General features: G+C 37.6%; 2 protein-coding genes across 6 annotated transcripts; one reads left to right on the top strand and one right to left on the bottom strand.

The window, feature by feature from the left end:
* The first annotated feature begins 732 nt into the window (after positions 1–732).
* Positions 733–15,297, top strand: TTN5 (ADP-ribosylation factor family protein). 4 transcript variants are annotated; one of them, XR_966486.3, is made up of 8 exons: positions 733–853; positions 1,906–1,984; positions 2,230–2,340; positions 2,928–3,090; positions 5,283–5,363; positions 14,269–14,417; positions 14,861–14,946; positions 15,036–15,297. XR_966486.3 is itself a non-coding variant. In XM_006837855.4 (7 exons), exons 2-6 carry the CDS (start codon positions 1,920–1,922, stop codon positions 14,407–14,409), a joined length of 561 nt encoding a protein of 186 aa, XP_006837918.1. In that variant the 5' UTR covers positions 733–853; positions 1,906–1,919; the 3' UTR covers positions 14,410–14,417; positions 14,861–15,297. The 4 variants fall into 4 exon arrangements, 2 of the variants coding, with proteins under 2 accessions (XP_006837918.1, XP_020519469.1); XR_016055374.1 differs by lacking the exon at positions 733–853 and adding an exon at positions 875–1,054; XM_006837855.4 differs by having other exon boundaries at positions 14,861–15,297.
* Positions 15,298–16,420: 1,123 nt separating this feature from the next.
* LOC18428548 (uncharacterized) lies at positions 16,421–21,930 on the bottom strand. Of its 2 annotated transcripts, none has more exons than XM_020663812.2 (8): positions 21,673–21,930; positions 21,204–21,334; positions 20,972–21,049; positions 20,826–20,870; positions 20,698–20,742; positions 20,543–20,594; positions 18,723–18,822; positions 16,421–16,939 (listed from the first exon to the last, which is right to left on the bottom strand). In XM_020663812.2, exons 1-8 carry the CDS (start codon positions 21,782–21,784, stop codon positions 16,894–16,896), a joined length of 609 nt encoding a protein of 202 aa, XP_020519471.1. In that variant the 5' UTR covers positions 21,785–21,930; the 3' UTR covers positions 16,421–16,893. The 2 variants fall into 2 exon arrangements, with proteins under 2 accessions (XP_020519471.1, XP_006837917.1); XM_006837854.4 differs by having other exon boundaries at positions 16,421–16,753.
* Positions 21,931–26,713: the final 4,783 nt, after the last annotated feature.

Below are 26,713 nucleotides of genomic sequence, written 5' to 3'. Positions count from 1 at the left end.
TTTGGAATCCAGTGCAATGTTGTGTATCTCAATGCTCTACCTATATCCGGCCTTCTAATTATTAGGCGGTGTCGAATTTTAAAGAGGAGCTTTTAGTAACAGGTATTGCGGATCATTTAATACTACACTTTAGAGGAGCTTTTAGTAACAGGTATTGTGGATCATTTAATACTACACTTTCTTGTTTGATGCGTGAACGCTACAATTACAAAAAAAAATATATAGCTTTTTCAAAAGGAAAATACAGCTTTTTCAAAAGGGTATGGTTTATATAAGACCGAGGCTCTAAACAATCAAAGTAAGATGAATCTTCAAATAGTGTCGAAAGATGCTGTTTCAATACTGGAAATCTTTGTGATGGCCTGAAAATTTATTTTTATATCTAATTATAAAGTTTAAAACTTTAAAAGCAGTGTAAATTGACCAAATCTATGAACACTTGAAAAGCTTGAAAAGTTACGGTTCGAAAATGCATTACAATATACACTATTTTTAAGATTTGAAGTCAATTTTTCTCATGTGCATACATCTTGAGATCAAGATGATCAATTTGAGGATTTTGGGCTTCAAAACAATCACTTTTAGTAAATTTTTTAGGTGCGCCCTTAGTTGATTGTTTACAGCTTCGGCCTTATATAAACTCTTTTCTTTTAAAAAAAAGTGCCATTTTCTTTTCTCTTAAAAAAAAAAAAGAAGCCAAAGTTTAAGTTCGGGGGTAGGAACCCAAACTCTAGGAAAGTTTTATCGAGAAGAACCCCGACAAAACACTGACTCTCTTCTCTCGCTCGCGTTGAAGTTCCTTCCTCCCAGCTACCTTCTTTGTTGAAGGAGAGTGAGACTACAAATCCAAGAGGTGTGTTTGAGCGTTTTTCCTGTCACATCTTAATGCTTTAGAATTTGGATGCATCACCCTTATGTATAGTACTAGAGGGTGTTGTGTTGTTTTCTTGTTGCCAATGAAATGTTTTCTGTCACAGAAATATTGATTACAAAATGATTGTCTGTAACCTTGGTACAACTGTCCATCTCTGTGATCTTTGGAGCAATGCTATAGGTTTGTAATGGTTCAGATACCTGAAAATTAGAAGCTGTGTATTTTAGCATAGATTTGGGTTTTGATGACCTTAGGATCGGGATGTGAAATTGGCTCGACACCCTCCCCCTTCTCACTCTCAATCGTTCTCTCCCTCCCTTTTGGAAACCATGTTAGGGTGCATAGCATAGCTCAGGAATAGGTTGCTCAGGGTTTTGGGTATAAATCCTTCTGTTTTTGGCTTTTGGTTTTCAGGGACAGTACAATTCTCACCTTCTTTTTCCCTTCCTTTTCCTTTCTTTTTTTGTGTTTTTTTCCATGAAACATACTTTCCATCTACAATTGATGGCTGTTTGAATATTCAAGTTATCTTTTATGAAATTGTGGTGCAATTGAGCATGCAATTCAGGAACTTGTCAAAATCAGTTCACATGAAGGTTTTAAACCTCAATTAATGCAAGAAAAGAAGTGCTGAACTGGCCAGAATGAAGCAATTAAGTTGTAGGCTTATAGCGAACATGAGCACATTTGCAAGCTTAAGACATCTTTCCATCATTCGTGGAGGGAGTCCAATGAGGGTGTCGATCCTTTGGCAATAGTGCATAGGCATTCTTTTGTAGTTAAATACTTGTAGATTGCTTGACGCTGATTTTTGTGTAGGGGCTATACATGCAGAATTCACACATGCTGGATTCAACTTTATGCATGATTCACGCCTGTACATCCATTTTTGATTAAGTGGGCTAATGATAAAAAAAATGTTCAAACAATCTATTAAATCTGTCTGAATCTTAGTCATAGAAAGTTTCTATTGCCTTTGAACTTAGATGCTTATGTTAATGGATTATGACTTCTGTTTCAATTCTTTGAAGGGCACGATTAAGATATGGGGCTTCTCAGCATCATTCGTAAAGTGAAGAGGAAGGAGAAAGAAATGCGGATTCTTATGGTGTATGTTAAAATATTCGTTGTTCTATTGATGGATCTTCAGTGCATATTTCCAACTAAAAAGTCCAGTCTCTTGTCTGCATTCCCTTGTTTAATGTAATGTAATGTTTGCTTGTGATCTAATGAAGGTTGACTGGGTTCTAACCTAAAGACCTTGGATTTGAAGTTTTTGGCAAGTGGGAGATGCTCATAGGTTTTGCTTATATTGATCTTCTCTGTTGGTTTAAGTTTGTCATTATTGCCTGCAGGGGGCTTGACAATTCTGGAAAGACTACGATTGTCATGCGAATAAATGGTGAGGACACGAGTAGTATTAGTCCTACTTTGGGGTTTAATATCAAGACCATTGAATATGACAGGTTTGTTTGCCATTTTATGTTTTCCAGCTCTCTTAAATTATATCGGGTTGCATGTTACTTTTGTTGTCTCTTATGCTTATTTGACAAGAGCTTGAACTGTTCAAGGTACATATTAGTTTTGCAAATATATGTCAAAATAACCAAGAATTTTGTACAAAAGGTTCGTGAGTACCACCTTCTTCGTTTCAAGTTGTACCTTTGGGTTCAAAAAAGAATCTAGTCCAACAAAAAAATGTGAATAAGTCAATTCTACTTGGTCTTCATGAAATCAAATCTATTTGGAAAATCATGGGTGAATCTTTACTGGGTTTCCCTTGGTTTCTATTCTTTGTTTTGTATAGCTTGTTAGTATTGATGGAATATCTTATCCAAGTTGATGTGTCTGGTCAATAGACATAAGATCATTGCGTTATTCTCGAATCATTAGAGCATTACATTTTCTTTTGTGTCGCGGCACCTTAAGCCTTAACCACCAAGCCATGTACCCATTTCTCTGGCTAGCCTTTACTTTCTCTTTCTATTCAACAATTTTAATACGAACCCATTTTGTAAATTAAGTATTGATGTGTCATTAACATCAATTTCAGGTATGTGCTCAATATTTGGGATGTTGGTGGGCAAAAAACAATAAGATCTTATTGGAGAAACTACTTTGAACAAACAGATGGCTTGGTATGGGTTGTTGATAGTTCGGATTTTCGACGATTAGATGATTGCAGATTGGAGCTTCACAATCTCTTAAAAGAAGAGGTTTAATCATCTGACCATATGCTCTTTCTTTTTGAGGGAAAAAATTGAGCATATCATCTTACCGTATGCTTAGTTGCATTTAATGTCATTTTCTTTGGCAAAAATGGGTTCTGCAATTAGTGGAAGAGGGATGATCTTGTAGAATCAGGATCTACCTAATCTATTATTGATCCTAAGCTAATACTTTCCAAACCGTAGATGGATTGTGTTTGAGAGAGGGTAGTACCTATCACTTGGACCGTGTCACGTATTATGGATCATGCCATCTCTCTAATGTCTTCCAATAGTCTATTGACTAGTGTTAGGCTGGGATCTGCCATTCTTATCCCAGTTTTCCCATGTCTTATCTCTTATTGTAATCGTACCCTCCCATCGAGTATTGGAGGTATTTAGTGTGGTTTATCACTAGTTTGCTTTTATTGGTTACTGGAAGAAGATGATAATCCCCTTGTCCTCCTTTCTAAATATCGGCTTCTCCAAGCCTATAATGATTTTCTTAGAGTGATGGATTATGGTATATAACCATACAAACCTAAAGGCCAATGCTCCCATCCCTTGCTTGGTTGCATAGCCCTTAGGGCCAATTCATTCATGATGCAAGGAGGCTTGTGATCTGTAAGAAACCTGGCCTGCTAGCATCATGTTAAAAACAAGTATGATTTCATTTCCGAGTATTGAGAAATGAAATCACGCACACTCTCACATACTCCCCCTCCTGCTTTGATAATCAAAAGTTAATTTTAGTTGGATATTTCCTATTTTAGGGGGTTTAAGAAATATGTTCTAAATCTATTTAAATTGTATTTAAGAAGGGGTGTCTAAGATGGAAATCTCCAAGTTAGATCGTTCTAGTTTCTCCAGTAAATTTCTCCACTGCTTTCCTAGATTTTCGCTCTTAAAAGGCGTCTCCCTCTACATTTCCTATAACTTTTCTCTAACTCATCTAACATAACCTTGCCCTCTCTCTTGGATTGTTTTGGTAAAAATGATTTACTCCCCCTCTCTCTCACACACACACATGTTTAATGAAATATCTCCTTTCTTTCTCTCCCTTTCTCTATCCATGCAAGCTCTTCGTCTTTCTCATAGATCGTATTATTTTTCTTCGTTAATATTGTACTTTTTTCTTATGTTGCATGTAGAATTTGATTCTTTTATGCTATTCTTTAAATATGCAAGGGTATTTTAGAAATTTAGTAATTGTAGATGTATTTATTATGTACTTACCAAATCTATGCATCCATCATAACAAGGGTTCCTAGTTAACATACTGCTGATTGCGGAGTCCACTGCATCAGTTTGGTGGATGGGGTTGTTATTTCAAGGGGTTGTGTATGACTCCACCAAATAAGGGGTTGTGGAACATCTATAGTGGCAATATCAATAGGAGCGAAGCGGCAACTGCCCATGCGAATATCAAGGTTTCTAATCTCGGCTCGGGCTTGGCTTGGGACTTGGTCCTTGCTGGAACCAAGGAGCTAAGGTGAGTCTGAGTGGACTTGCTCAAGTTCTTCCCAATCCCCAGAAAAAAAGAGAAAAAAAAAGAAAAAAAATACAAAAACTGGGAAAAAGGAAAATTTAAAAATCTGAAAGAAGTCAAAAAAAAGAAGAAGGGAGTATATAAATCATGAAATTAATTTCTTTTGATGATTCTGGTTAATAAAACAACACAAAATATGAAAAAAATGGAAAAAGTTGGAAAAAAAGGGAATAAATAGAAATTCCAAAAAATAGGATCTATAAATTCCTTTTTTTAAATTTTTGTGGAGAAACTAGCCTATGGATGGATCAAGATGACAAAGATGATCCTAGACTTTGAATTTCATTAAAGATTGGCAACTGGAATTGAAGCAATCAAAGTTTTCCAAAATCGGGGAAAAAGATCTCCAGTTTTGCCCATACCCTGTGCTACTAAAGGTTCTAGCTTTTATTGGTTGGACTTCCAGAGTTGGTTATCACTCGCTTGAACTCCCTACTGGGTAGCATGTTTGACTTGACTCACTCGTTTGATTCGACACTTGTTAAGTCTGTGGATGTGTTGAGTATTTTAACCTTGTTGTTGCACTAGAAATATAGAACCCTTTGATGATATAGAATATTTAGATTCCTGCTATTATACCAATTTTTTTTTAAGAATTAGTCGGTTTTATGACATTAGATTTATTGGTTGGTTCCTTCTCTATGTTTCACAGAGGTTATCAGGAGCATCTTTACTAATATTGGCTAACAAACAAGACATCCATGGGGCCCTTGAACTGAAAGATATTGCTAAGGTAGACTGTGATTGAATTCTGCCATCATTGTTATCTGTCTGGTGTCATTTTATTCGAAGGTTCATGGCAAACCAAATTTGAATGGAGTTGGTTGTGTTGAGTAGAAATGAACAAATACTCTCTTGTTTTTTTTCCGTTAATTGATCTGAGATCTTTATTGTGGTCTTTGGATAGGTCTCTAAATATTTGATCAGGTCTCTCTATGAATGCAACGGGCATGAATTTGATATAATGCTTCTCTAAGTATATGTATCTTAACTTGTCATCATTTTGTTAAAGTAGAATAATTTGTATAGGCCATTGCAGATTTCTATTTATCAGGCCTCCTTATTGTAGATCTCGGATGCATTATCTTGAGCAAAATACAAATTAAAGTTGATACGTTCATTTTCATATTTTAAACATAGATGCATGGAAAAGGGAAGTTGCTACCTGGAAGTATTTATCTTTGTGTATGTGCGTGCATGAGTGCGTCGAGAGACATTTAGAAAGGGGTGTGAATGGTAAATTTACCTGAAATACCCTTCTCATAAGTCACTTTAATATACTATCATAAGTCATTTTGGTCAATATTGTAAACTTGGAGCCAAAATTTGGAAAGCAGTTTGAGTTCTGAGATAGAAAATTGATGTATGACAGAGCGAGAGAGCAAGTAAGAGAGAGACGCAATGGTGAGTAGAGAGAGTTTGATGCCAATGGAGGGAGGAAGACAGGGTAGACAATGAGAGAAAATAGGTGGAGATGAAGGCTAGAGAGAGACGAGAGGTAGGCTGGTGGAGAGAGTGAGAGTCTCTATTAAGAATTTTCACTTTTTAATTTATAATAAAACTCTTCATTGATTTACCCAAAAAATTATTAAAATGCCCTTCAGAATCGTATTATGACTATTTAAAATAGGATTGTTTTTTATATATATACAATGCTCACCCCTGGAGAGTTTATCTTAAAACATTATTAAATGATGAACACAATGGGAACATAGTAGTAGAAGGAACCTTTGGCATATATAAGGATGGAGGTCATAGATACATTCGTAAGATTATGGTATTAGAAGTGAAAGAATCTTTGAAAAGGATGAAGACCGGAAAGGCTTTAGAGCTAGATGGTATCGCGATAGAGGTTTGAAAGTGCATGGGGACATTATCATTAACTGGCTGACCAAGCTATTCAACAAGGTGTTGAGAACAACGAAAATGCTAGACGAATGGAAGAAAAGTACCGTTTTACATATTTACAAGAACAAAAGAGACATAGAATTGTACCAACTATCAATGGATAAAACTTATGAGCCACATTATGAAGGTCTGGGAGAGAGTGAGTGAGCAACGACTAAGGCACAAAACGGGTGTATTAGAAAACCAATTCGGTTTTATGTCAGGGAGGTCAACAACCGATTCTATTTTCCTACTTGGGCAACTTATTGAGAAGTTTAGGGTGAAGGGAAAAGACCTCCACATTGTCTTTATTGATCTAGGGAAAGCTTATATTAAAGTACCTTGAGATTTGATTTGGTGAGTGTTGGAAAAGAAAGGAGTTTCCAAACACCATATCGACTTGGTGAGAGATATGCATGATGGAGCGCTAACTAGTGTTTGAACAACTAGTGAAGAGATGAGTGAGTTTTTAGTGACAATAGGTCTACATCACGGGTTAGCATTGAGCACATACCTGTTTGTCTTAGTTATGGACGACTTAACTAGGCACCTATAAGATGAGGTACCGTTGTGCATGTTGTTCACCGTTGACATAGTTTTGATCGATGAGACCCCAAATGACATCAACACAAAATTAGAACTTTGGAGGGATGCTCTAGAATCTAAATGTTTTAAATTAGCCGGACTAAAACAGAGTATATGGAATGCAAGTTTAGTAATAATAGGAGTAGAGGCGAGGAAGTAATTAAGATTGAAGGCTAGGAAATACCAAAAAGAGCGCACTTTCAATATCTTGGGACAATAATCCAGGAAAATACAGATCCAATATAACACATGTTGGGAGGTGCAAGTTAGTTCAAGTGGAAGGCTCAAAAGGGGCAAGGTGTAGGCCCAGAAGGAGAAGCAGTGAGAAAAGATATGGGGACTTATGGCTTAACTGAGAGGATAACCCTTAATAGAAAAAAATGGTGGTCCAGGATTCGTGTACCCGACCCAATTAGTTGGGAAAAGGCTTTGACGACGATGATGATACCATTCACACCCCCTCCCCCTTAAATTCCATATGGCCTCCATGCCCCACCCTCAAAAGATTAGGGTTTTGGGTCTTCAAAAGAATTCTATTCAAATGCATCCGCCTTCCAAAATCCATCTTAGAGATGGATTTTGGGTCCAAAAATTTCACAGGCTAATCATTTTAACTACCTCAATCATGAATATGAAAGAATAGATAAATTATGAACCTTAGAAATAGTCTATTTTGAATTTTTTTTAACCCTTTGTTTTTTTTTTTTGTGCAATCTTAACTTTGTTTTACCTTTTGATTATTGAACCAAATGGTTACAATGTACAAAGGCGGCCTACAAGCTGGGCACTCTTATCCTTGAGTTCGAATACAGAAAGATCAGTGCTGAAGATAACACTCTATACATAAAAACCCAAAAAACCCCCATAATGTCAATACCTAGCTCAAAAAGTAGCTTGGATGGTCCTGCTGATGTGTCTTGCTTCTAGCTCCCTTTGAAAGTGCTCTAAAACAAACAACTGGCATTATCCCTATTTTTCTTTCCTAAGAAAACCATTATTAGGTTTTAATTTTTTTCAAACTTTTTTCATGTACACGTTTGCCGGGATCAACAAGATGTATGCACAAGAATGGGGTTAAACAAATACCCCCTGAAATGATTTTTGTAAGGTGATGAACTTGTATAATCAGCGCATGTGGGTGTATGTAATCTTTTTATGTGCACCCATCTGCTCGTGCACACACACACACACACACACACACACACTAATTCCTTCACTTATAATTACCGCACAACTTCAGGCTTCTCGTTGCTGCTATTTTCCTGAGGCGGCTCATTCGTTACCTTGAGAGAATGATGATCCTAGCCTATGTATACATGGCAAGGGGTTTTGGGACTGCCAGGCTTCCAACCATGCCTTTGTACTTGGCTTTGAGCTCATGCCTGCTACCAGTGAAGGAGTTGAATAGTTCGTCATCCTGAAGAATGTTTTTGATGTCCAAAACATAAAATGAGAACAATTTTATATTCAATGCATTGAATTTGTAACCTTGATTCTGCTAGGATTCACAAAACTACACAAACCATATTACCTGTTAGGTACTACGACTTAGGGCACATCAAATGTCTATAGTCCACATTGCACATACACTCCTCCATACTCCATAAGTCCATGTCCAATTATCCATAGTCCACACTCCACACATAGGTAAACTTAAAAGCTACAAACCAAAGTTATCAGACCACAATACACAACCAAGAGGAGGAAAAAATTTTGAAACAAATAGACTTGAAGATTCAAAAGAGTCTTCAATCATCAGTCATTACTCATCATCAGAAAAATAAGGTCAGCTGCATCTGCATCATATGCATCGGAGTCGAAGTCATCATCATGGGAATCATCTTCCTCCTCGATATAATGGTTGTCCTCTATTTTTTCTAAATCTGCCTCTGCTTCCTCCTCTTCCTCTACCTTGGTCCTTTGGGAAAAAGATCTAGTGGCCCTAGGACGGTCGGCTGACGTCCTTGAGGCTTCCATGACTATATCCTAAATCAGTCCTTCTTGCCCCTCGACCCCATCATCATCAACCAGCCACTCCATAGCATTATCCATATTTTTTGATCTGAGGGGGTCTCTCTTATCTCTCTTAGCAACCTCTCCTTCAAGTATCAATTATGCTTGACATAGACTAGGTCATTGAACCTCTCTGATTTAAGCATGTTCATTTTCTTTTTATGGATCAAATAAAATCATATGAAATTAATTATTATAAATAATTAAATATATAATAGCAATCCTACAAGACTGCAAATTTACAATTGACATAAGTAAACTATCTAATAACTACTAAAGTACTAACTTATTAATACAAATTAGTATAATTTGTAAACTAATAAAGTAAACTAAATTACCATATCAAAAGTAATCCAATTCCGCGCACAACCGGACAAGGTAGTGGTTAGGCTCAAGATCCGAATGACCAACTTTTGTAAATTTGGAGCACTACACCCATGTTGGCTCCACCAATTGACTGCAAATTGATTTTGAATTATAATTGTTAATTATATACGAAATATTAGGATATAGAATAATAAAACTATAGATTATGGAAACAAACTACAAACATGAAATGAAACTTGAAGCTAGGTTCAAAAAATAACCAGCTGCATGCAATAGCCGATGTAGCTACCTATCCCACTTCTCATCAATAATCTTACAAACAGGCTCATAGTGGCTCATCATTATCTAAATTTTGGCTCTTTCTCTCTTACATCTCTTCATACCTCATATATGGAGCCCATAGAGGGCTTGTCACTATCAACCGTGCGAAAGACTTTGACAAGAAGAAAAAATACCTTTAGAGCCCCCCTTCACCTCTCACCAAAAAGCCTTTGAAAGGACAATATCTCTCACTTTCTTCCCAACTTGAACCTTGGATCACTTGCACGCTCTCCACTCATCCGAGGTATCATCTGCCTCAATTGGACTTTCCTCGAATGCATGCTATTAGGTATAAGTACCAGGGGTAGCAAATCTCGTGATACCGGGCCTCACAATGCTAAAGGTGAGGGTGCGAGTATAAATGGAAGTTGTAACTGACTTTGCCTTCTTAACTGCACCTGAAATATCGCTCAAACCGCCCAGAGCCTCAAGCATGAGGTACACACAGTGCTGCGCATGGTGTCTAAAAGATTCTGGGTTAAGTTATGCGCAACAAATTAGCAGCAACAACGTTAGGAGTGACAACCCGTATAACATGCTGCTCCCCAACCTCCTTGATTCCCTTTTCCATCATTTGACATATGTAATGGGCATCATTACTATAATCAGAGTTATCAATAGACCTCAAAAAAACAGTCCCTAAAGGATAATTCACCAGCAAATTCATATGGCTTCTTCACTTCCTATCACTCTAATTATCAGTCATAATAGAAACCCCATACTGAGCCCATGCATCCTTTTGGACATCAACAATCTCCCTCATGATAATCACCTCTTTTTTCAAAAGAGGCTCTAAAAGCTCATATAGGGTTGGGGCCGTGGGGGTTTCATCCTAGACTCAAATTGACCAATTACGTCTACCAAGTTGTTGAAGTTGCTTAGGTGAGATGTATTAAAAGGAATGCCGACCTCATAAAACGATCTAGCAATGTACTGTGCAGCTCTAACTCTCTCTTAATTTTATTTTCAAAAGTTGTTTGCTTCTTTGTTTTCTCTCATACAACCTCAAGGTCAAGCTGGGGCAAAAAACAATCCATAGGCCCTAACTCGAGGCCTCTGAGGTCCCTCACTCCCAGAACCAAGTACAACTCCCTTTCCCTTCCCCCTCCCCCTCCCCCTAGTCTGGGATTGTTTTACCTCTTGACACCCCTTACTGTCCTGATCACCATTATCATCATCAAAATTGACCCGATCCCCAGACCTCATCTCTCCTATGGATGCCCCTCTCTCATCTTTGTTCTTTTTTACAATACTCATAAAAGTTTTATCTCCTCTCTAATAGCATAAATAAATTTTTTAATTTGGGCAACACCCCCCTGGTGTTTCTTAAATCAGTTTATGCCTCAATTTGTATCCTTTTCACAATAATTGCATCTTATGCAATTTTTATTCAAAGGATTCAGGTTATAGCCATATTTCCAACCCATGTCACCACTTCGATTAGATCCCAAAGAAGACATCTCAAAATAATACAAGTAGTCTACAAAATAAAAATTTTCACTAATTTTGATTGCTCGATCTCCAAACTTCCACCTTTGAGATGCTTTCTAAGGTCAAAACTAAATCTAATCTCAATGGGTGGTGTTTAGATTGATTTCTCGTAACTATGAGAAACCCTTTGTTCTTATGGAAATCACAAAAAACTAGTTTTTTGAGGTTTTTCTCTCTCTAAAATAGGCTCTAATGTCAAATGATCCTAAAACCCACCCGTATCCCCATTTTTTATTCAAAAGGTTTCAAATGAACCTAACAAGGGGCATTTCTACCCCTGGGCTGGGCGATGGGCACCCACCTAGGCGGGTTCTTTAGCGCCTAGGCGGTCGCCTAGGGTAGGCCGCCTATGCCTGAGAGAGGCGCCCAAGCTCTTTAGACCGCCTAGGCGCTGGTCAGTCTACCTTTTAGAACATTGGTGCCCCTGAGATTTCCTCGAAATTTGGCTTGTTGTCCTTGATAATAGGTCAGCTATAATACCCCGGTCTTCACTATGACATCCACTGGAGCAAGGCAGCATCAAACTGAATCTTGATGGTTGCTCTCTTGGCAAATCCGGTCCATTTGGCTATGGTGGTCTTTTCAGGGCCCACAATGGCAACATGCTACTCTCCTACTCAGGCTCCATTGGAGGCTTAAATTCCACAGCTGTGGAGGCTATTGCCTTAATGGAAGGGATTGATGTAGGGGAGGAGGAGGAGGTGGAGGTGGAGGTGGTGGGTGGGAAAGGGGGGAGAAGGTTGGTTGTGGGGGTGGCAGGGGAGGGGAGGAATGAGGAAGAGAGGCAGTGACAACTAGTGGAGGGGGAAATCCCAGAGACAGCGTCTGCATTTGGGGGGGAGGGGAGCCTACTGAAGAGAGGATGGGGTTGAACTAAACAGGTAGAGACAAAGGGATGGGTTGGGCAGTAAATAAGGGGCAGGGTCCAGCTGAAAGGGAAACAACTGAAGAAACAGAGGGCGAGGATGGCCTCAGGCACGAGGTTGAGGGATTAGACGGGCCTTGAAATGCCACGCGGGAGATGAAGGCACATGGGTTCTTGGGATGGGGTGAGGGAAGGGAATCGATCACACTCCTAGGGGACCACTCGAGCGGTGCGTGCTGAGAATTGCTGGGTGTCTCCGCCTGAACTGCCGATGGAGAAGCACTCACGTGGTGAGATGGTATGCCCGCACACGAAGGTTAGGACAGAGGTGGGAGGGCTGGAATGGTAGTATGCTGAGCAAAATTTGTTGGGTGCACGTGCTGGGAACAGCTATCTGGCACCATGACATGCTCCTGTAGGGGTTCGGTCACAGGGGCCTCCTGCAAGGGAGGGATATATGAGCGACACGGATGTTTAGGGAGGGGTTGACACATGCCTCATGGAGGGAAAAATTAGGGCTCCAAAGAGGGGAGGGAATCATGCCCGTCGATTGAGCTAAAAGACTGCCATGGGCCGTTCGATTAGCGGAGCGACAGAAGTGAGAGTTTCGAGATGGACGTTTACGAGTGATCCGTGGTCCAACCAGATTGGACCATGACGGGAGGGTTATTGGTCTACATCTGGGCCATGGAACCTGCAGTGGTAATTTTGTGATCCTGGACATGGTGAGGAGAAGGGGGGCATGCTGAAGACTATGCTACTGAGATGCAGAAGAAGAGGCCATCGACTTCCAACCAGAGAAAAGGGGGGATGAGAGTGGAGATGATGGTTTCAACCAGGAGTGTTGAACGGTGCGAAGGGGTAGGAATCCTGAGGATTTCCAGTGGACTGAAATGAACACCCCATAGGCCTCTCCAATTCGTTTCAAGGTGTGGACATGCAAAGCTTGTAGAGGAATGTGAGAAGCTCGCAGCCAGATTTTTTAAGGCTTAGCAGCTCCTGTCTCCATGTTCCACTGTTTAAGGGTAAGGGCTTCACCTTTGAACCAATGGTTATGGCCTTGGAGTGCTCTGTGGAGGCTGTCCTTCGAAGGGAATGAGAATTGAACGTCACCTGCTGAACTTTTCCGGTAAGTGAGGTCTGGTGCCCTCCAGATTTCTTTGCCTCACCTCTCAATACCTTTGACAACCTCTCTCTGAGGATGGAGGTGGCCCAGCAAAGAGAGAGTTTAAGAGCTTGTTCGAGGAAAATGGAATGTTTGCGCCCAACAGAAATCGAGTAAGGAGCGAGCCGGAAGAGGAGGTGGGAGGGAAGGGGCGGAGAAGAGGAAAAGGTTAAGTGGTTAAGGTTGTTGGCCTGAGGCGACTTGGAAGGTGGAGAAGGAGAACGTAGTTTTTGTAAAGGGGGGAGAGAGGAGAGGACAGAGCAGGAGGATGGGATAGGGGTTGAGAGGGGTAAGGGGGTTGGGATTCGAGAGGTCTCAGGGCAGAGGTGGTGGTGCTGCTTGGGAAGGGGATGCTGATGGCCGAGAGGAGGGTAGGGCGGAAGGAGGCTCCATCGGATGGAGCCATTTTCTTAATAGAACCTGGTGAATAAAAACGAGGAGCCCCATGAGAAAGTCAATATTGTTATATTATCTTTTTAATGTATTTATCAAATTGATACATTTATCATTCAGACTTGTCACTGCATGCAATGCTGACACCTGTGTTGATGCCATTTGTCTGGCTACCTCCTAATAATGCTCATGATCCATTTTGGTTATCGTGATCTTGTCTCAGTACATGTTATCCATCATCATCATCATAGCCTTTTCCCAATTAATTGGGGTTGGCACTTGTTATCCATATTGATCTTTTATTTTTTTACTGATGTTTTTTGTTTAGCTTTAACCTAAAAGTAAGTGTGATCAAACTGGTAATACTTGCATTTTGCCATATCTGGGACTCTAGGTGCTGATTTTTGTTCAGAGGTCTTTTCTAGCATCCATGGTATTCGTTGATGTTACATATATTGAAATACTGAACCTCAACCATAATCTAGATTTGTGTTCATTTATTTATTTTTCCTTCTACACAATAGTCTGTGCTTTTCTTTTAGTTATATGACGGGTTCAGGAGGTTGGTATGATGGGTGTTCTTTCATGCAGGTTTTGAACCTGGATGCCATGGATGAAAGCAGGCATTGGAAGATTGTAGGTTGCAGTGCTTATACTGGTGAAGGATTGCTTGAAGGATTCGATTGGCTGGTTCAAGACATCGCTAGTCGAATATATGTTCTCGACTGTTGATATTAATGGTAAGTGGCTGGTTATTTGTATAGATTTTGGTTTGTGTAATTGTGCATTGGCCACCACACTATATTGTGTTTTCATGCATGTGAGGAGTAACATGTCTCATGGAAGACAAACTTATACGCTGGAAAATTCAAAAATCATTATAATTTTTCTTGGATCTCTTTCTATAGTAATGATTATGACGAAATATCGATAGTCCTTGTTCTACAAATGATTAAGAATAATTTCTTTTATCATTCTAACAGTTGCTTGCCCAATATAGGCATGTAAATCAGTAGACTGCTTTACTGTTTCTGAATTCATTTGTCAAATCATATTCTGAACCTTGATAAGAGATAGAATGATGGATATGTGGGATGCATACTTTGTTGATGCGATTCGTTCTTCTGCATTCCTCTTTGCCAAAAAGTGAAGGTCTCTTGTCTCTCTTCTACATGATTTGCAGCTGCTGAACATTACAAGTTCATTTCACGACAAGATCTTTTAATGTCTTGTGCTCAGTGGCATTGGTGTATTTGATATCGAGTGAAGGTAAAGCCAGATTTGGTTTCTATCTGATGCTGTGGTGTTGATGTTTTCAAGTTAAAAGACAGCTCAGTCTTGGCATTTATCCATTTTAGGGAATAGAGAAATAGGGATGCCGTGTATGCCTGGAAGAGGTGAAAAGAAGGAAGATGTTTGTCCTTCAACCAGGAAAATCTCGACTCTCAATTTGCTGCTTAATTTACTGGAAGTCTTAATCCATGTAGCAAAGCACAAGAGTCATTTTGAACTTGATCAGTGTTTTGTTGCGGTTTACATGCTTTTATCACTTGACACAATGTGATACAGTGGATGCACCTTCGGAAGGGCTTCTCTTACATCTAGACCCAATTACCTTTTTATCCCTGTGTTTTACCATGATTTCTACTGTTAGTTCAATCCCTCTCTCTCTCTCTCTCTCTCACACACACACACACACAACCCTATATTGTTCAGTTAAGCTTTGTATTTATATTTCATGAGGGCGCTTGGATGGTTCTAAACCATGTTTAATTCTTACAGAAGAAACTGGAATGATATCTCGTATCTTTCAAAGTGTGTTGCATCCAGATACAACTTGGACTAAAAACTTCGCAGAGTAGGATCTAACTTTTCTTTAGGTTTGGGGATATACAAGGGGTTGATGCATCTTTCTCATGCTAGATTTTAGTCTTGCTATTTTTGCTGCACGCCAGCATGGTTTCTTTCTTGGTCCTGCATTGCCATTCCTTTCCATCCCAAAATGAAAAGTCATAATTATCGTTGTTTTATGGGGATATTTTAATTGCCTTCTTCTTTTGACTTGGGAATCCGTTTGATTATTATTGAGATTTTTGTATATTTAATTAAGTATATTATTTTTACTATAAAATAGTATACTATATAAATAAGTTCTCATTGAGGTTAATGAATTTGAATTCAAATCATACACAAAAAATAATAAGTTAAAAAAGTTTTTAAATGGCAAAGCTGAAAGTAATTTCTAATGTGAATCAAAGTTAAAATATAAAAAATTCTTCCGACTTAAAACATCTTTAACGACATGTCTATTATCAATTACTTACAATTAGCTTCTCATTTACTTGATGGAGATTGGAGATTTTCAGGGCTGCTATCATGAAAATGAAATGTTTCTTTTTCCATTTCAAATTGCTAATTTTGCTTTCATACCACATATAAGTTATTACCAGGGAAGGTTTTTATGGTGATAGTGATTGGCTGTCCTTAATTATCGTGATAAATTCATTCTATTGGGATACCATTGGCAATGGAATTTATTGTGATAAAAGTCAAGATAATTTTCAATTTATCGGAGAGAATTATCTCTAGGATAAAACTCCTTATGTAGGAACATACTTGATAGCACAGCTATGCTAGATATTCAAGGAACATACTTCATGACAGCATCTTATTCAAGGGAGATGTTTTACTATGGCTTTGTGATTGTGATTCCTCTCAAAAACTTGGAAAAGAAAAGATCCAATTTATGCTCTAGTGGGGATTTTATTACCTTTGGGGAAAGAGCAGCAATAGAAAGGGTGCTCCTTATATTGCACCCCATATATACGCACCATAGGAAAAATAAAAACAAAGCTTAAGCTCTACTCCTAAGGAATATGATCTGCCCATGTAAGTTTGCAACCTCTCAAATCAACCATCATACCGACCCTTGACTGTTTCTGGAAGCTCCTCTTCCATGATGCCAACGCCGTTGGAAGCCATGTACTCTCGGATAGTCGTTTTTCGATCCCCGAGGAAGGTGTGATTGAGGAAGTTATCATATACTTCATCACCCATCTTCTTTGCCGCCACCAAACTGCACAGAAAACATGTTTGTGAAATCGTCCTAGACAGCGGATAGTCGATCTCGGTCATGCAATCCAATTATTGCAAAACAAGTGAAGATTAATATAGTCCCTCATCTTAGGAATTTAAATATGATGAAGACGTCTCTCTTCATTTCGGCAGAGTCGTATACAATATCGCAATCACCAATAATGACCTACAAGACTTAAAAACCATTAATGCATGCACAAAGACTAGGTAATAGTTCTACCTTGGGCTGCCAACTGTAAAAATTGGCATTATCAGTAGCCAATTTGACAGCCCAAGGTTACCCACATGTGCTAAAACACGCACTGCTAAATTGCAATTAGGCATAAGGCAATGCCCCATCCAAATGAGCCCTAAAACTAGCATGCCATTCAACAAAGCTTTTCAATAAATTGTTTAAAACTTCAACCACCTTTTAGGAACTAGGAAGTTGATGTCCATACAATGTTTCCTATCAAAAACTTCAAGGAGAAACTAGTGTAGATCCTGCCATTTTATTTACTAAGCCAAAATGTTTCTTCATTTTCGAACCTAACATGTTTGATGAAATCCCTTTTTGTCCTTGGAAAAGCCTTGTGTCTTTCAATGGTATCAACTGCCTCGTGATTGAATTTGCTAAGCAACTTGGAGCCTCAAACAATCATCGCTTGTAGGCTGGGAAGAAGTTTGCAAGTCCTATATTTGTGTTGTCTGTATGTCCTAACTCGAAACTTATTGTGAGTTCTTATAATTTTAACTTCCTCACAGGTTCTGGACTCACTAATTTCACATATTTCATATATAGGTATTTATTCCAAGGAATGTCCATTGAGGTAGTCAATGAGATTCTGCGCATGACCAGAACTTCTATGGCTTGTATAACAGGCTGATATATAATTTGATGGCTAACATTGTCCTCCAGCACCATCTTATATCCATTTTAACTACAGTGATATAAATATCTTCTGTCAGAGTAAGGTCATCATCTCTACGGGCAGCAATAGAAATTTTACATTTGGCCACTTCGGAACATTCTATGGCGAGAAACTTAATATGTTTTTCTATTTCACTGGTTACAACTTGCATTATTTACGGTCCATATTCAAGTAGCCATACACGTTAGAGATAAATGAATAACCTACTGTGGAAGATGATCAGTTGTTGCCAAAGAAAATAAAGAATGGGATGCAGTGCCCTTTTGAGTGTAACACACCCTAAGGAAGGATAGACTCTTGGATCAAGTTGTTAGGTCCATATCAGACCGAAATTGACATGGCAATGTACAAGACTCAGATTTCAATAGTAATTGGAAATATGAACCATTGACATCAGAATTTTATGTGCATGATCATTCATGCCAGTACCATTTGTAGCAAAGGTTACAGGTAGGGGAAATCAATAACAAATAGGAAAAAGGGAGTGGATTCCAAAGATACAACTAAATGAATAGATGTGCCTTCAGAATCATCAAAGACTACTTTCTCCTATTTAGAGCTTCTTTGTGATCACATTTTCGCCAACGTCAAGTTTCAGCTGATATTAAGCCGCTTACTATTAGTTTTTTTTTTGTTCAAGGTATTGTTTACTTTGTCATAATAGGGCGAGTTCCACAACAACTAGCCTCACCCTTATAAATGTAGTAAAAATATAGAAAATGAAAAAATGTAGAAAAATTGGGAAACACCACTATATTTGTTAGAAATAAGTTTTTAGATTATTTTTCTGAAATATTATCTTTTTAGTCTCCTAATGCTTTTTATTAACATTTTTTTTTAACTATTTTTTAAAAATACCATTTTTTGACCTTTTCTTGGTTGTACGTGACTCAGCTGAGTCCACTTGGACACAGTTGAGTTAGTCACCTCGCCAAGGGCTAAGTACCTTGGCCAAGACGAGTTTCTGAACCTTGGTAAAAGGAAAATCTTATAAAAGGATAATTTCATAACAGTAAAGGAAAGAAGAATTATTCTTACCAGTGTCGAAGGTAAACACGGCATGGAAAGATGTCATCCCGCCAAATTCGAGCTATATTATAAGGAGGTCCAAAAAAATATTGAAAGAGTTTCTCATTGCCTGAAAAATTAGGCAGACAAAGACCATGATGGAGCAAAATTTAGTTAAAGCAATAATTGATCCAAAAATTACAAACAATGTGAATGAAACATCACGATTTAAATGGGGAAGTTAAAAAATGTCATCTGTATTAGACATTCAAGCTTCTGAAAGATAAGAAGTGGATGATCTTTAGTCAAGTCAGTAAATTGTTCAAAAAGAGAGGGTCAAACTTGTAGAGAATATAAATTTTCATGACTCATCATAAAGAGATGATATGTGCACTCCAATAATAATTTTGATCCCAAAATGTAGACAGTAAACAATGGGTTGCTATTTTCCTCCCACTTATGTGGCCATACACAAGTAGATTGCATTTGTAAATCACGGATAAGCATGTTTGCAACAGATACGCCAACAAGGAGTTCACAGGATGCTAAAATATCTTTGCAGAAAGTGCTGGGCCTGTTTATATTTCATGTTAGCAATGATAGGCCTTGGTAGTTGGTGGATGATGTGAATTGGGGCAAGTATGTCTCTGATAGGTCTTCTCTGTATTCCTCTACTGATGAAGTTTTGCTAATATTGTCAGCAAATGTTTAAATAGTTGGTGTCTTTGTTTTAGAATCCTGAGTTTGGCCAGCTGTATGATGGAACGACTCAAAATATTAGTAGAAAGAACCCTTTCCTGGGCGGCAACAGAAAGGGCTTTCCAGAGGACTGCCATTGTTGTAACAAAGATATTGAGGAGAGTTTTACAAACTTGTTGCTCTTGCATGAACATAAGAATATTGAGGGACTGGCTAGGTTTCTCTGTATAATAGAGATGTGACAGACGCAGAGGTGGAGAGATTAGTTTTTTCTTTTTGGATGCTCGATAAAATGTGTACTGTGTAAGGTGTAGTAGGAGGAATTCCATTTATAGGGCAATTTGGTTCTTATATGCAAATTTCGACACCAGGTCAGTGCTTAAGATGCTGACACAGGCAACAAGGTTGGGCTTCCCATTGGAGAAGTTTGTAATGTTGTTCATGCTTCTTATTTTGGGGGATTATATACTATGAAACCATTTTCTTCTCGTATAAGGAGGTCACCATCATTATTAGTCATTAGATGTGAAATTCAATGGATTAAAGTGTGTCACAATATTCAAGAAATTTTATTTTGAACTTTGTGCCCATTCAATGACACATCCCTTACCACCCAAATTCTCATTTAACGGTCAGTAATGTCCCATTTAACTGCCAATAATGTTTGAGATCTCCTTATACCAAAAGTAAACAGCCTTATTGTATACCTTTCCTTCTTTTTTTTGTGTGTGTGTGTGTTGTTGTTGTCATTGATGCTCTTTGCTGGTTGTCTCATATTTCCTTGGTCAACCCCAACGCTTTCAAATTTGAGGTGGCATTCTTTTTACAGTGAGGTACATGTTTTTGTAATAATGTTAAATAGGGAGAGCAGATGGAGATCACGGTTATACGAAAGGGATGCAATTATCTTGCAAATTTCAGTATGTCCTCCTTTGGACTTGTTTCTTTAGGTGAAATAATCAAACATCTTTCTTTCTTTTTTTGGTTAGGTCTTGGAATCAGAAGATAGTCAAGCAGAAATAGGCACATTGCAAAGAAACATCTTGAAATCTTTTGATGAGAGATATCAATTATAGTTATTGGCAGCCCTCTCATTTTTACTGATTGGTAAAATAACTCGAAATATCACAGGAAATATGTGTATTGAATACCTCTGCATTTATCGTGAATAAACTCCTCATCACTGTATCGAGCACATACTACCTGCACTATTAGTAGACGAATTAGTAATAAAATTCGTTGAGGCATTGTTTCACTTTTTATTACTAAGTGTGAAGGAAGAACATCATAAAAAATTACTACTTACGGCTGGATTAGGAAAATGTTTACCATCTAAGCCTTGGGGCACCACCTGTTAACATTTGACACCAACTAACTAATTATGTTGCAAAATAATTGAAGTGAATACAAGGGTTTCAGTCATTCCCAACTTACAGAGATGAAGCGAAATTCAACCTCTCTCTCGATGAAAGCGATGACCTGTGGAGCTCAACAAGAAAGAATGCTTTTTTCATGTTTTTGTACTTATTGATTAGAGACATAAGGATGTAAAAAAAGCCCAACTTATTTGTTTTGGTTACCTCTGGCTTTTTTACTTCAAAAGCTGTAATTATAATATGTTCCCCATGACATGGTTCCACACTCAAACTTGAAAGTTCCTGCATGCACACTCACTCACTCAGTCTATTATATCACATACGTGCTGTATAGAATCGCCATGAGAGAGAGAGAGAGAGAGAGAGAGAGAGAGAGAGAGAGAGAGAGAGAGAGAGGTTACACATTTCTTTTCTTTTCGAATGTGAGAGAGCTTACCTTAGTTTCCAGTCTTGCAATGCCACGGTAGAAGAAGGTGGAGGGAGCATGGGCAAAGATGCGGCGAAAGTTAGGTAAGATTGCCACTCTGAAGTTTATGAGTTGAGGAAACGTACCCCTTGCACTTCTCTCTGTTTTTTGTTTTGGTAAAACATGGAATGAGTGAGTTCATGCATACCCTTCCTTCAAGATGTAAAACGAGACATGACGAAAACATTTCATTACAGATTTTATCTCATGGTAAAACTAGGGAAGAAAACCATAGGAAGTTATCTGTCTCCCTCTCCAGTGTTCAAGCTATAACATACCACAGCACCAGAGGGAGGGACTTAGTTACTATTATGACAGTGAAAACTAGTTTACATTTGTAACTACAACTTTTCTTTCCAATGGAGAAAATGGTTAATAGTATTTTCAGCTAATAAACCACATTCCATTGGTATCAGTAGTGGAGGTTGGGAAGAATTACCAGATAGCAGAGAGCCAAATCCACAGATGGTGTAATATCCATCCGAAGATACAATTGCATCGAAATCATCTACTGTTATCATATGCGTGTAGGAACTGAAATCTGAAGCCATTTGCCAAGCCAAAAGAGAGAAGCGTTTGTTGGACCTTGACTCAGCGAGAAGTTGTTGGACCTGGAACCCATATGAATAATAACTTATAAAGGTCCAGTCCACTTGAGTTATGTGCCATCCTCAATTATTGAAACGTTGCCCCCAATAATGGACTTGTTGTCGTATAATATGGACTTGGTGGTCTCGGAACAAAATAGGTGAAATAAAAATTGTGAAAATAAAGAAAGGGAAGAAATGGACAAATGATAATGGTGCTGCCGGTTCTTTAGGTTTTATTTGTCGGCTATATAGATGAACGGTGTAGGGAGCTACAGCCCAACTTCAATAAAAAGGATGGAAGCGCTATAGAAACCGGATCCTCAATGAATAGGCTAAAACAAATTTAGAAAAATTATCACAAATATACTTTAATTTTTTGTTATTTTTTTAAAAAATCTTCACATTTCATAAATCTCTCCCATACCATTTTTTTTTTCAATTTTGACATAGAAGTAGTTGTAACCTCCTTGTAACAAAGATAAATATTATCATATTATACAATCTCGATAATAATATAAAATAATTCAATTTTATATACAAATACAATGGGATTGTATACAATGAGACCATTTACAGGGAGGTCACAATTACTTACAACCATTTGATGTGAAATCTAATAGCTTAGGTGTGTCATATACTTTAATAATTTTTTTTTTGAACTTTGATCTTGGTCAATGAAATAAATGCAACCACCAATTTCATATCCAATGGTCAAGATTAACTATGACCATCTTGTAACAAAGGTAAATGGTCTCATTATATACTTTCCCAAATATAATATAATAGACTATAATATGGGATTATCTACTAAGAGACTACTTATCTTTTATACAAGGAGGTCACAACTATTCTCACCCATTAGATGTCAAATTGGATGACTTGAGATAAGTTACAAAGTTCAAGAAATTTTTTTTGGAACTTTGTGTCTAATCAGTGATACTCTTGTAAACACCCATTTTGAAATCTAAAGAGTAAGAATAATGGTGACCTCTTTGTACAAAGGGTAAATGGTCTTTTTGTAAACAATATCTTATGATATATAACGTCATGTGAGCTTCACGTCATATTAACATAATGTAATATGTTATATTACAATAGGGAAAAGTCTTTAAAATACCTATGAGCGAAATTGAATAGTGTTTCACCCTGAAACGACTCTTATAGAGCCATTACGGTTTTATCTTAAAAATTGCAACGACACTATGACAGTCGTTGCAGAATCCCACATTTTTTTGTGAAAAATTGAACGCATCAAAAAAATTTGGTGCGGTCCTTTAATCCACGTTGTCTAAAAAAATTGGACAGCGCCGAGCATATGGGCGAAAACATTGTTTATGTTCGCCTATAAGTGTTGTGTAGTGGCTTCCTTACCATATAGTATAATGTAATATATTATAGGATTGTCTACAAATAGATTATTTATCTTTTATACGTGAAGGTCACAATAATTTTGTCTTTTGAATTTCAAAATGGGTGGTTGCAAGAGTGTCATTGAATAAATAAAAAGTTAAATTTTTTTTTTTCACGGACTTCGTGGCTCAATCCAAGCCATCTAATTTCACATTTAATGAGTGGGAATGATTATATACCAAAAAACTGTTTAATATCGAAATTTGGGTGTTTTTGGTTTGGAGGGGGGGGGGGAAGCGGGGTTGTCCCATTGAAAATTGAAAAAGTGAACATTTAGGTGAACCTTATGGCTGTATTATGTGTTTTGTCCCAGCAGAATGCTGATTCTATTATTTCACAATTGACATAATTACTAGAGGAGTTGGGCTGGGTCTATATTTCTAGGCAAGAAGATGATGACGTAGTTTGGGAGGAGGAAAGTGATGGGATTTTCTTTGTTAAATCTGCCTACAAATTATTCCATGATCATGTTTGATGGTCTAAGAAGAGTAGTAATATTTGGAAATGGCAAGTTCCTAATAAGGTTAAAAGTTTTGCTTTTGATTTTTTTTTTCGATTAAGTTAATGGGGGAGAAGGCCCCTAACCGTTTTTCACTAAATAAAAGTAGAGAAGATATAAATCATAGTATTACAATCATATCATAGGGCAATTGAGCCAAATCATTGAGACAAAGAAATGAAATTTGGTGGTCTAACACGCCAAACTGTAGTAGAAGAGAGAGATATCCCATTCTTGGCAAGTGTATTTGCTACTATGTTGGCCTCATGGTAGATGCGGAAATGCTCCACCTATGGTCTGAGAGTTTGTGACGAGTGTCGACAGTTGGCTACTACTGTGTGAAGTGTCTTTGGAGTCTTGCAGTGCCCTTGAATAGAGTTTACCAGCAACCATGAATCACTTTCAATTTGGAGAAAAAAATATTGGAGTTCAAGAGCTATATCAATGCCTACTTCGACAACATAAAATTCTCCATATATGCTTTGATATTTTGTTGACACCAAGGGATATGTAAGTTTCCATTATCGTCTTCTTTGATATATGAAAGTCCTAAGCCTTCACATCTGCTCACGAACATGGTTAGTTATATTTCTCAATAAATGTTCTCTCCTTGAAGCTTTGGTCTGGAAAGGTCCGTGATTGCATTCGTCTCATATGAACCAAACTGTGGTGAAGAAAAGGGATATCCATACATTGAAAAGCCCATTTGAGAGGATTTTAAAATTTTGGTTTTGTAAAGTGAAATTAAACAGGAAAAACAGGCGCGATTAGTAACTAGTCCTTTGCCTGTCATAAGAATCTCACAATTTTGTAATTACAACAGTAAAAGAGAAGAGGAGAGACCAGAGAGGATTGATGGAACCGGAGAATCTCAGTAACTATAAATGAAAGAGGGAGGAGGAGAGGATTGATTTGAGTTATTAAAAGATGGATTGAAAGGCGGTGAGGTTTACACAATTTATCCACCTTGAACAAATGATAAAAGAGCTTGAACAAATGATAAAAAGTAAGGTACACCTCCAAACTCTATCAATGTAAGGCATCAAAAACTTTTACAATGTCCTAGAAATCTATTTTAATATCTAATTATGAAATTTAAAGCTCAAAAAATAGTATCGATAAAGCATATGTATAAACGTTTTTTTTTTTTTTGACAATGTTATAACTTTTATAAAAATTTTGAAATAGTTTGAAATAGTTTCTGTCTATAAAATTTGAAATGGTTTGAAATGGTTTCTGTCTATAAAAATTTGAAATAGTTTGAAATAGTTTCTGTTTATAACTTAAAGTTTGAAATAGTTTCTCTCTAATTCAGTGAACTGTTTTTATGAAATTAATTATATATTATAAACGGGATGTCTCTATAACATAGCAATCTATCTAGAAATCAATTTCGGAAGGTAAAGACAATGATATAGATTTTTTTACTTTTGGGTTGAAATGAAGAAAAAAATTACGGACGAAAATACATTTCAACCCCACTGAAATACATTTATGAAATTGTATTTCCAAACATCCAAACGGTTATAAAATACCCAAAATTTATTTGAAAAAAAAAAGAAAAAAAGAAAAAAAGAAAAAGAAAAAGAAAAAGTGTGTGAAATCCATTACGCTCGGCTAAATGTGGGATAACCATTGAGGGCTAATATATTACGCGCGTCAGTCGCCGGTACCGAAAAAACCCATCCCCGTATTTGCCGCGAAAATGTAAAGAAGCACTCCAAAAACCATTCTTCTTCTCTATTTCGCACCTCCTCATCTCCCTCTCAAGCTCGTCTCAAAATCTAGCATCACTATCTATCTTTTCTGGTAAGCCCTAACCCTCTCTCTCCTCTCTCTTGATTTTATCTGACTTTCTCCACATATATGAATGATTTCTCTCTCTAAATAAATAGATTCAGAATTCTTGCAAGCCAGCCAGCCTTTGCATTCGTCTCAGTAAAGCAAGCTCTACAAATTGTTGGTCCAAACAAACCTAATTATTATTGCCATGTAAGCTCTTAAACCATGTAACTCTCATTTCCTTTCCATTGAGAATCCAATTTGCTGTTAATTGTTCAGATGATAAATTCCATTGGCCATCACTTCGACTCTGGATTAAAATTCATCCATCGCTTGATTATGTGTGGAGTAGTTGCCCATGGTGGGAAAATGGAGAATTATCCCGCTCAATCCTTTTCTTTTTTTCCCACGGGCTGTTTTTGTGTGTTTTCGTTCACATAAACAGTAAAAACCCCAAAAAATATATAATGGACATGGAAAACAATAAATGAGATTATCCAATGTTCATTGGAAAGGTTTATTTAGTGACTTATCAAGATGAACTTCATCAAGGTCATATACTGATTTGGTTAAATTGAATTCCATTTCATTCTCATGATTTGTTCGAAATCCATATGAGATTGGGTTGTGCAGAGAAAATTCAATGGCATTTGATGGGGGACCATGAGCTGCTGTTGATTGATTGCAATAATTTCATTTCCATTTTCCACGAAGATCGGTGTAATATGAAAGCACTTTGAGTTTTCCGATACCATGCTTTCCTTAAATTTGTACTGCAATGAAATGTTTTTCTGGTTGGGATTATTGTATGCATTGTTGTACTCGCTAACCTACAACTACCTTTTGCAACCGGTTTGAGTCAAACCGTTCTCTTCCCTTCCTAATTTTGGGATTGTATGTGAATTATAGAATCCTAAAGCTATCTGTTCCTGAAGCTATTTGTTTCTCTCATATGTTTGGCTTTAGCTGTTGTTTTATTTGTTGAATAATTATTTCTTATTAGACGTGTGTTTTAGTTGGTTCTTGACAGTCTTATAATTGCCACATTGGTTTTAATTAGTGGTTCAATGTAATTGCAGCCACTGATAAGTCTGCCTTTCAGTTAGAATGATTATGTATGTTCACAGTTGGGTGTCTTGGTTGTGGCAGAGGCAGCTGTGCATCAATTTCAGTTGGGTGTCTTATTAGACTTGTGCCTT

This window comes from Amborella trichopoda, chromosome 5, assembly GCF_054954075.1.
Source record: "Amborella trichopoda isolate Santa Cruz 75 chromosome 5, AtrichopodaSantaCruz75HAP2 v2.0, whole genome shotgun sequence".
NCBI classification, from domain to species: domain Eukaryota; kingdom Viridiplantae; phylum Streptophyta; class Magnoliopsida; order Amborellales; family Amborellaceae; genus Amborella; species Amborella trichopoda.
This window is presented reverse-complemented; position numbering and strand designations above follow the sequence as displayed.

Excerpts from the sequence above, each read along its gene's own strand:
- TTN5 (XM_006837855.4), top strand. The coding sequence starts at position 1,920 with ATGGGGCTTCTCAGCATCATTCGTAAAGTGAAGAGGAAGGAGAAAGAA. Across the intron at positions 1,985-2,229 it reads GAAATGCGGATTCTTATGGT|GGGGCTTGACAATTCTGGAA; the intron begins GTATGTTAAAAT and ends TATTGCCTGCAG. Across the intron at positions 2,341-2,927 it reads AAGACCATTGAATATGACAG|GTATGTGCTCAATATTTGGG; the intron begins GTTTGTTTGCCA and ends CATCAATTTCAG.
- LOC18428548 (XM_006837854.4), bottom strand. The coding sequence starts at position 21,784 with ATGGCTTCAGATTTCAGTTCCTACACGCATATGATAACAGTAGATGAT. Across the intron at positions 21,335-21,672 it reads ATTTGGCTCTCTGCTATCTG|AGAGAAGTGCAAGGGGTACG; the intron begins GTAATTCTTCCC and ends AACAAAAAACAG. Across the intron at positions 21,050-21,203 it reads TTGCAAGACTGGAAACTAAG|GAACTTTCAAGTTTGAGTGT; the intron begins GTAAGCTCTCTC and ends GTGTGCATGCAG.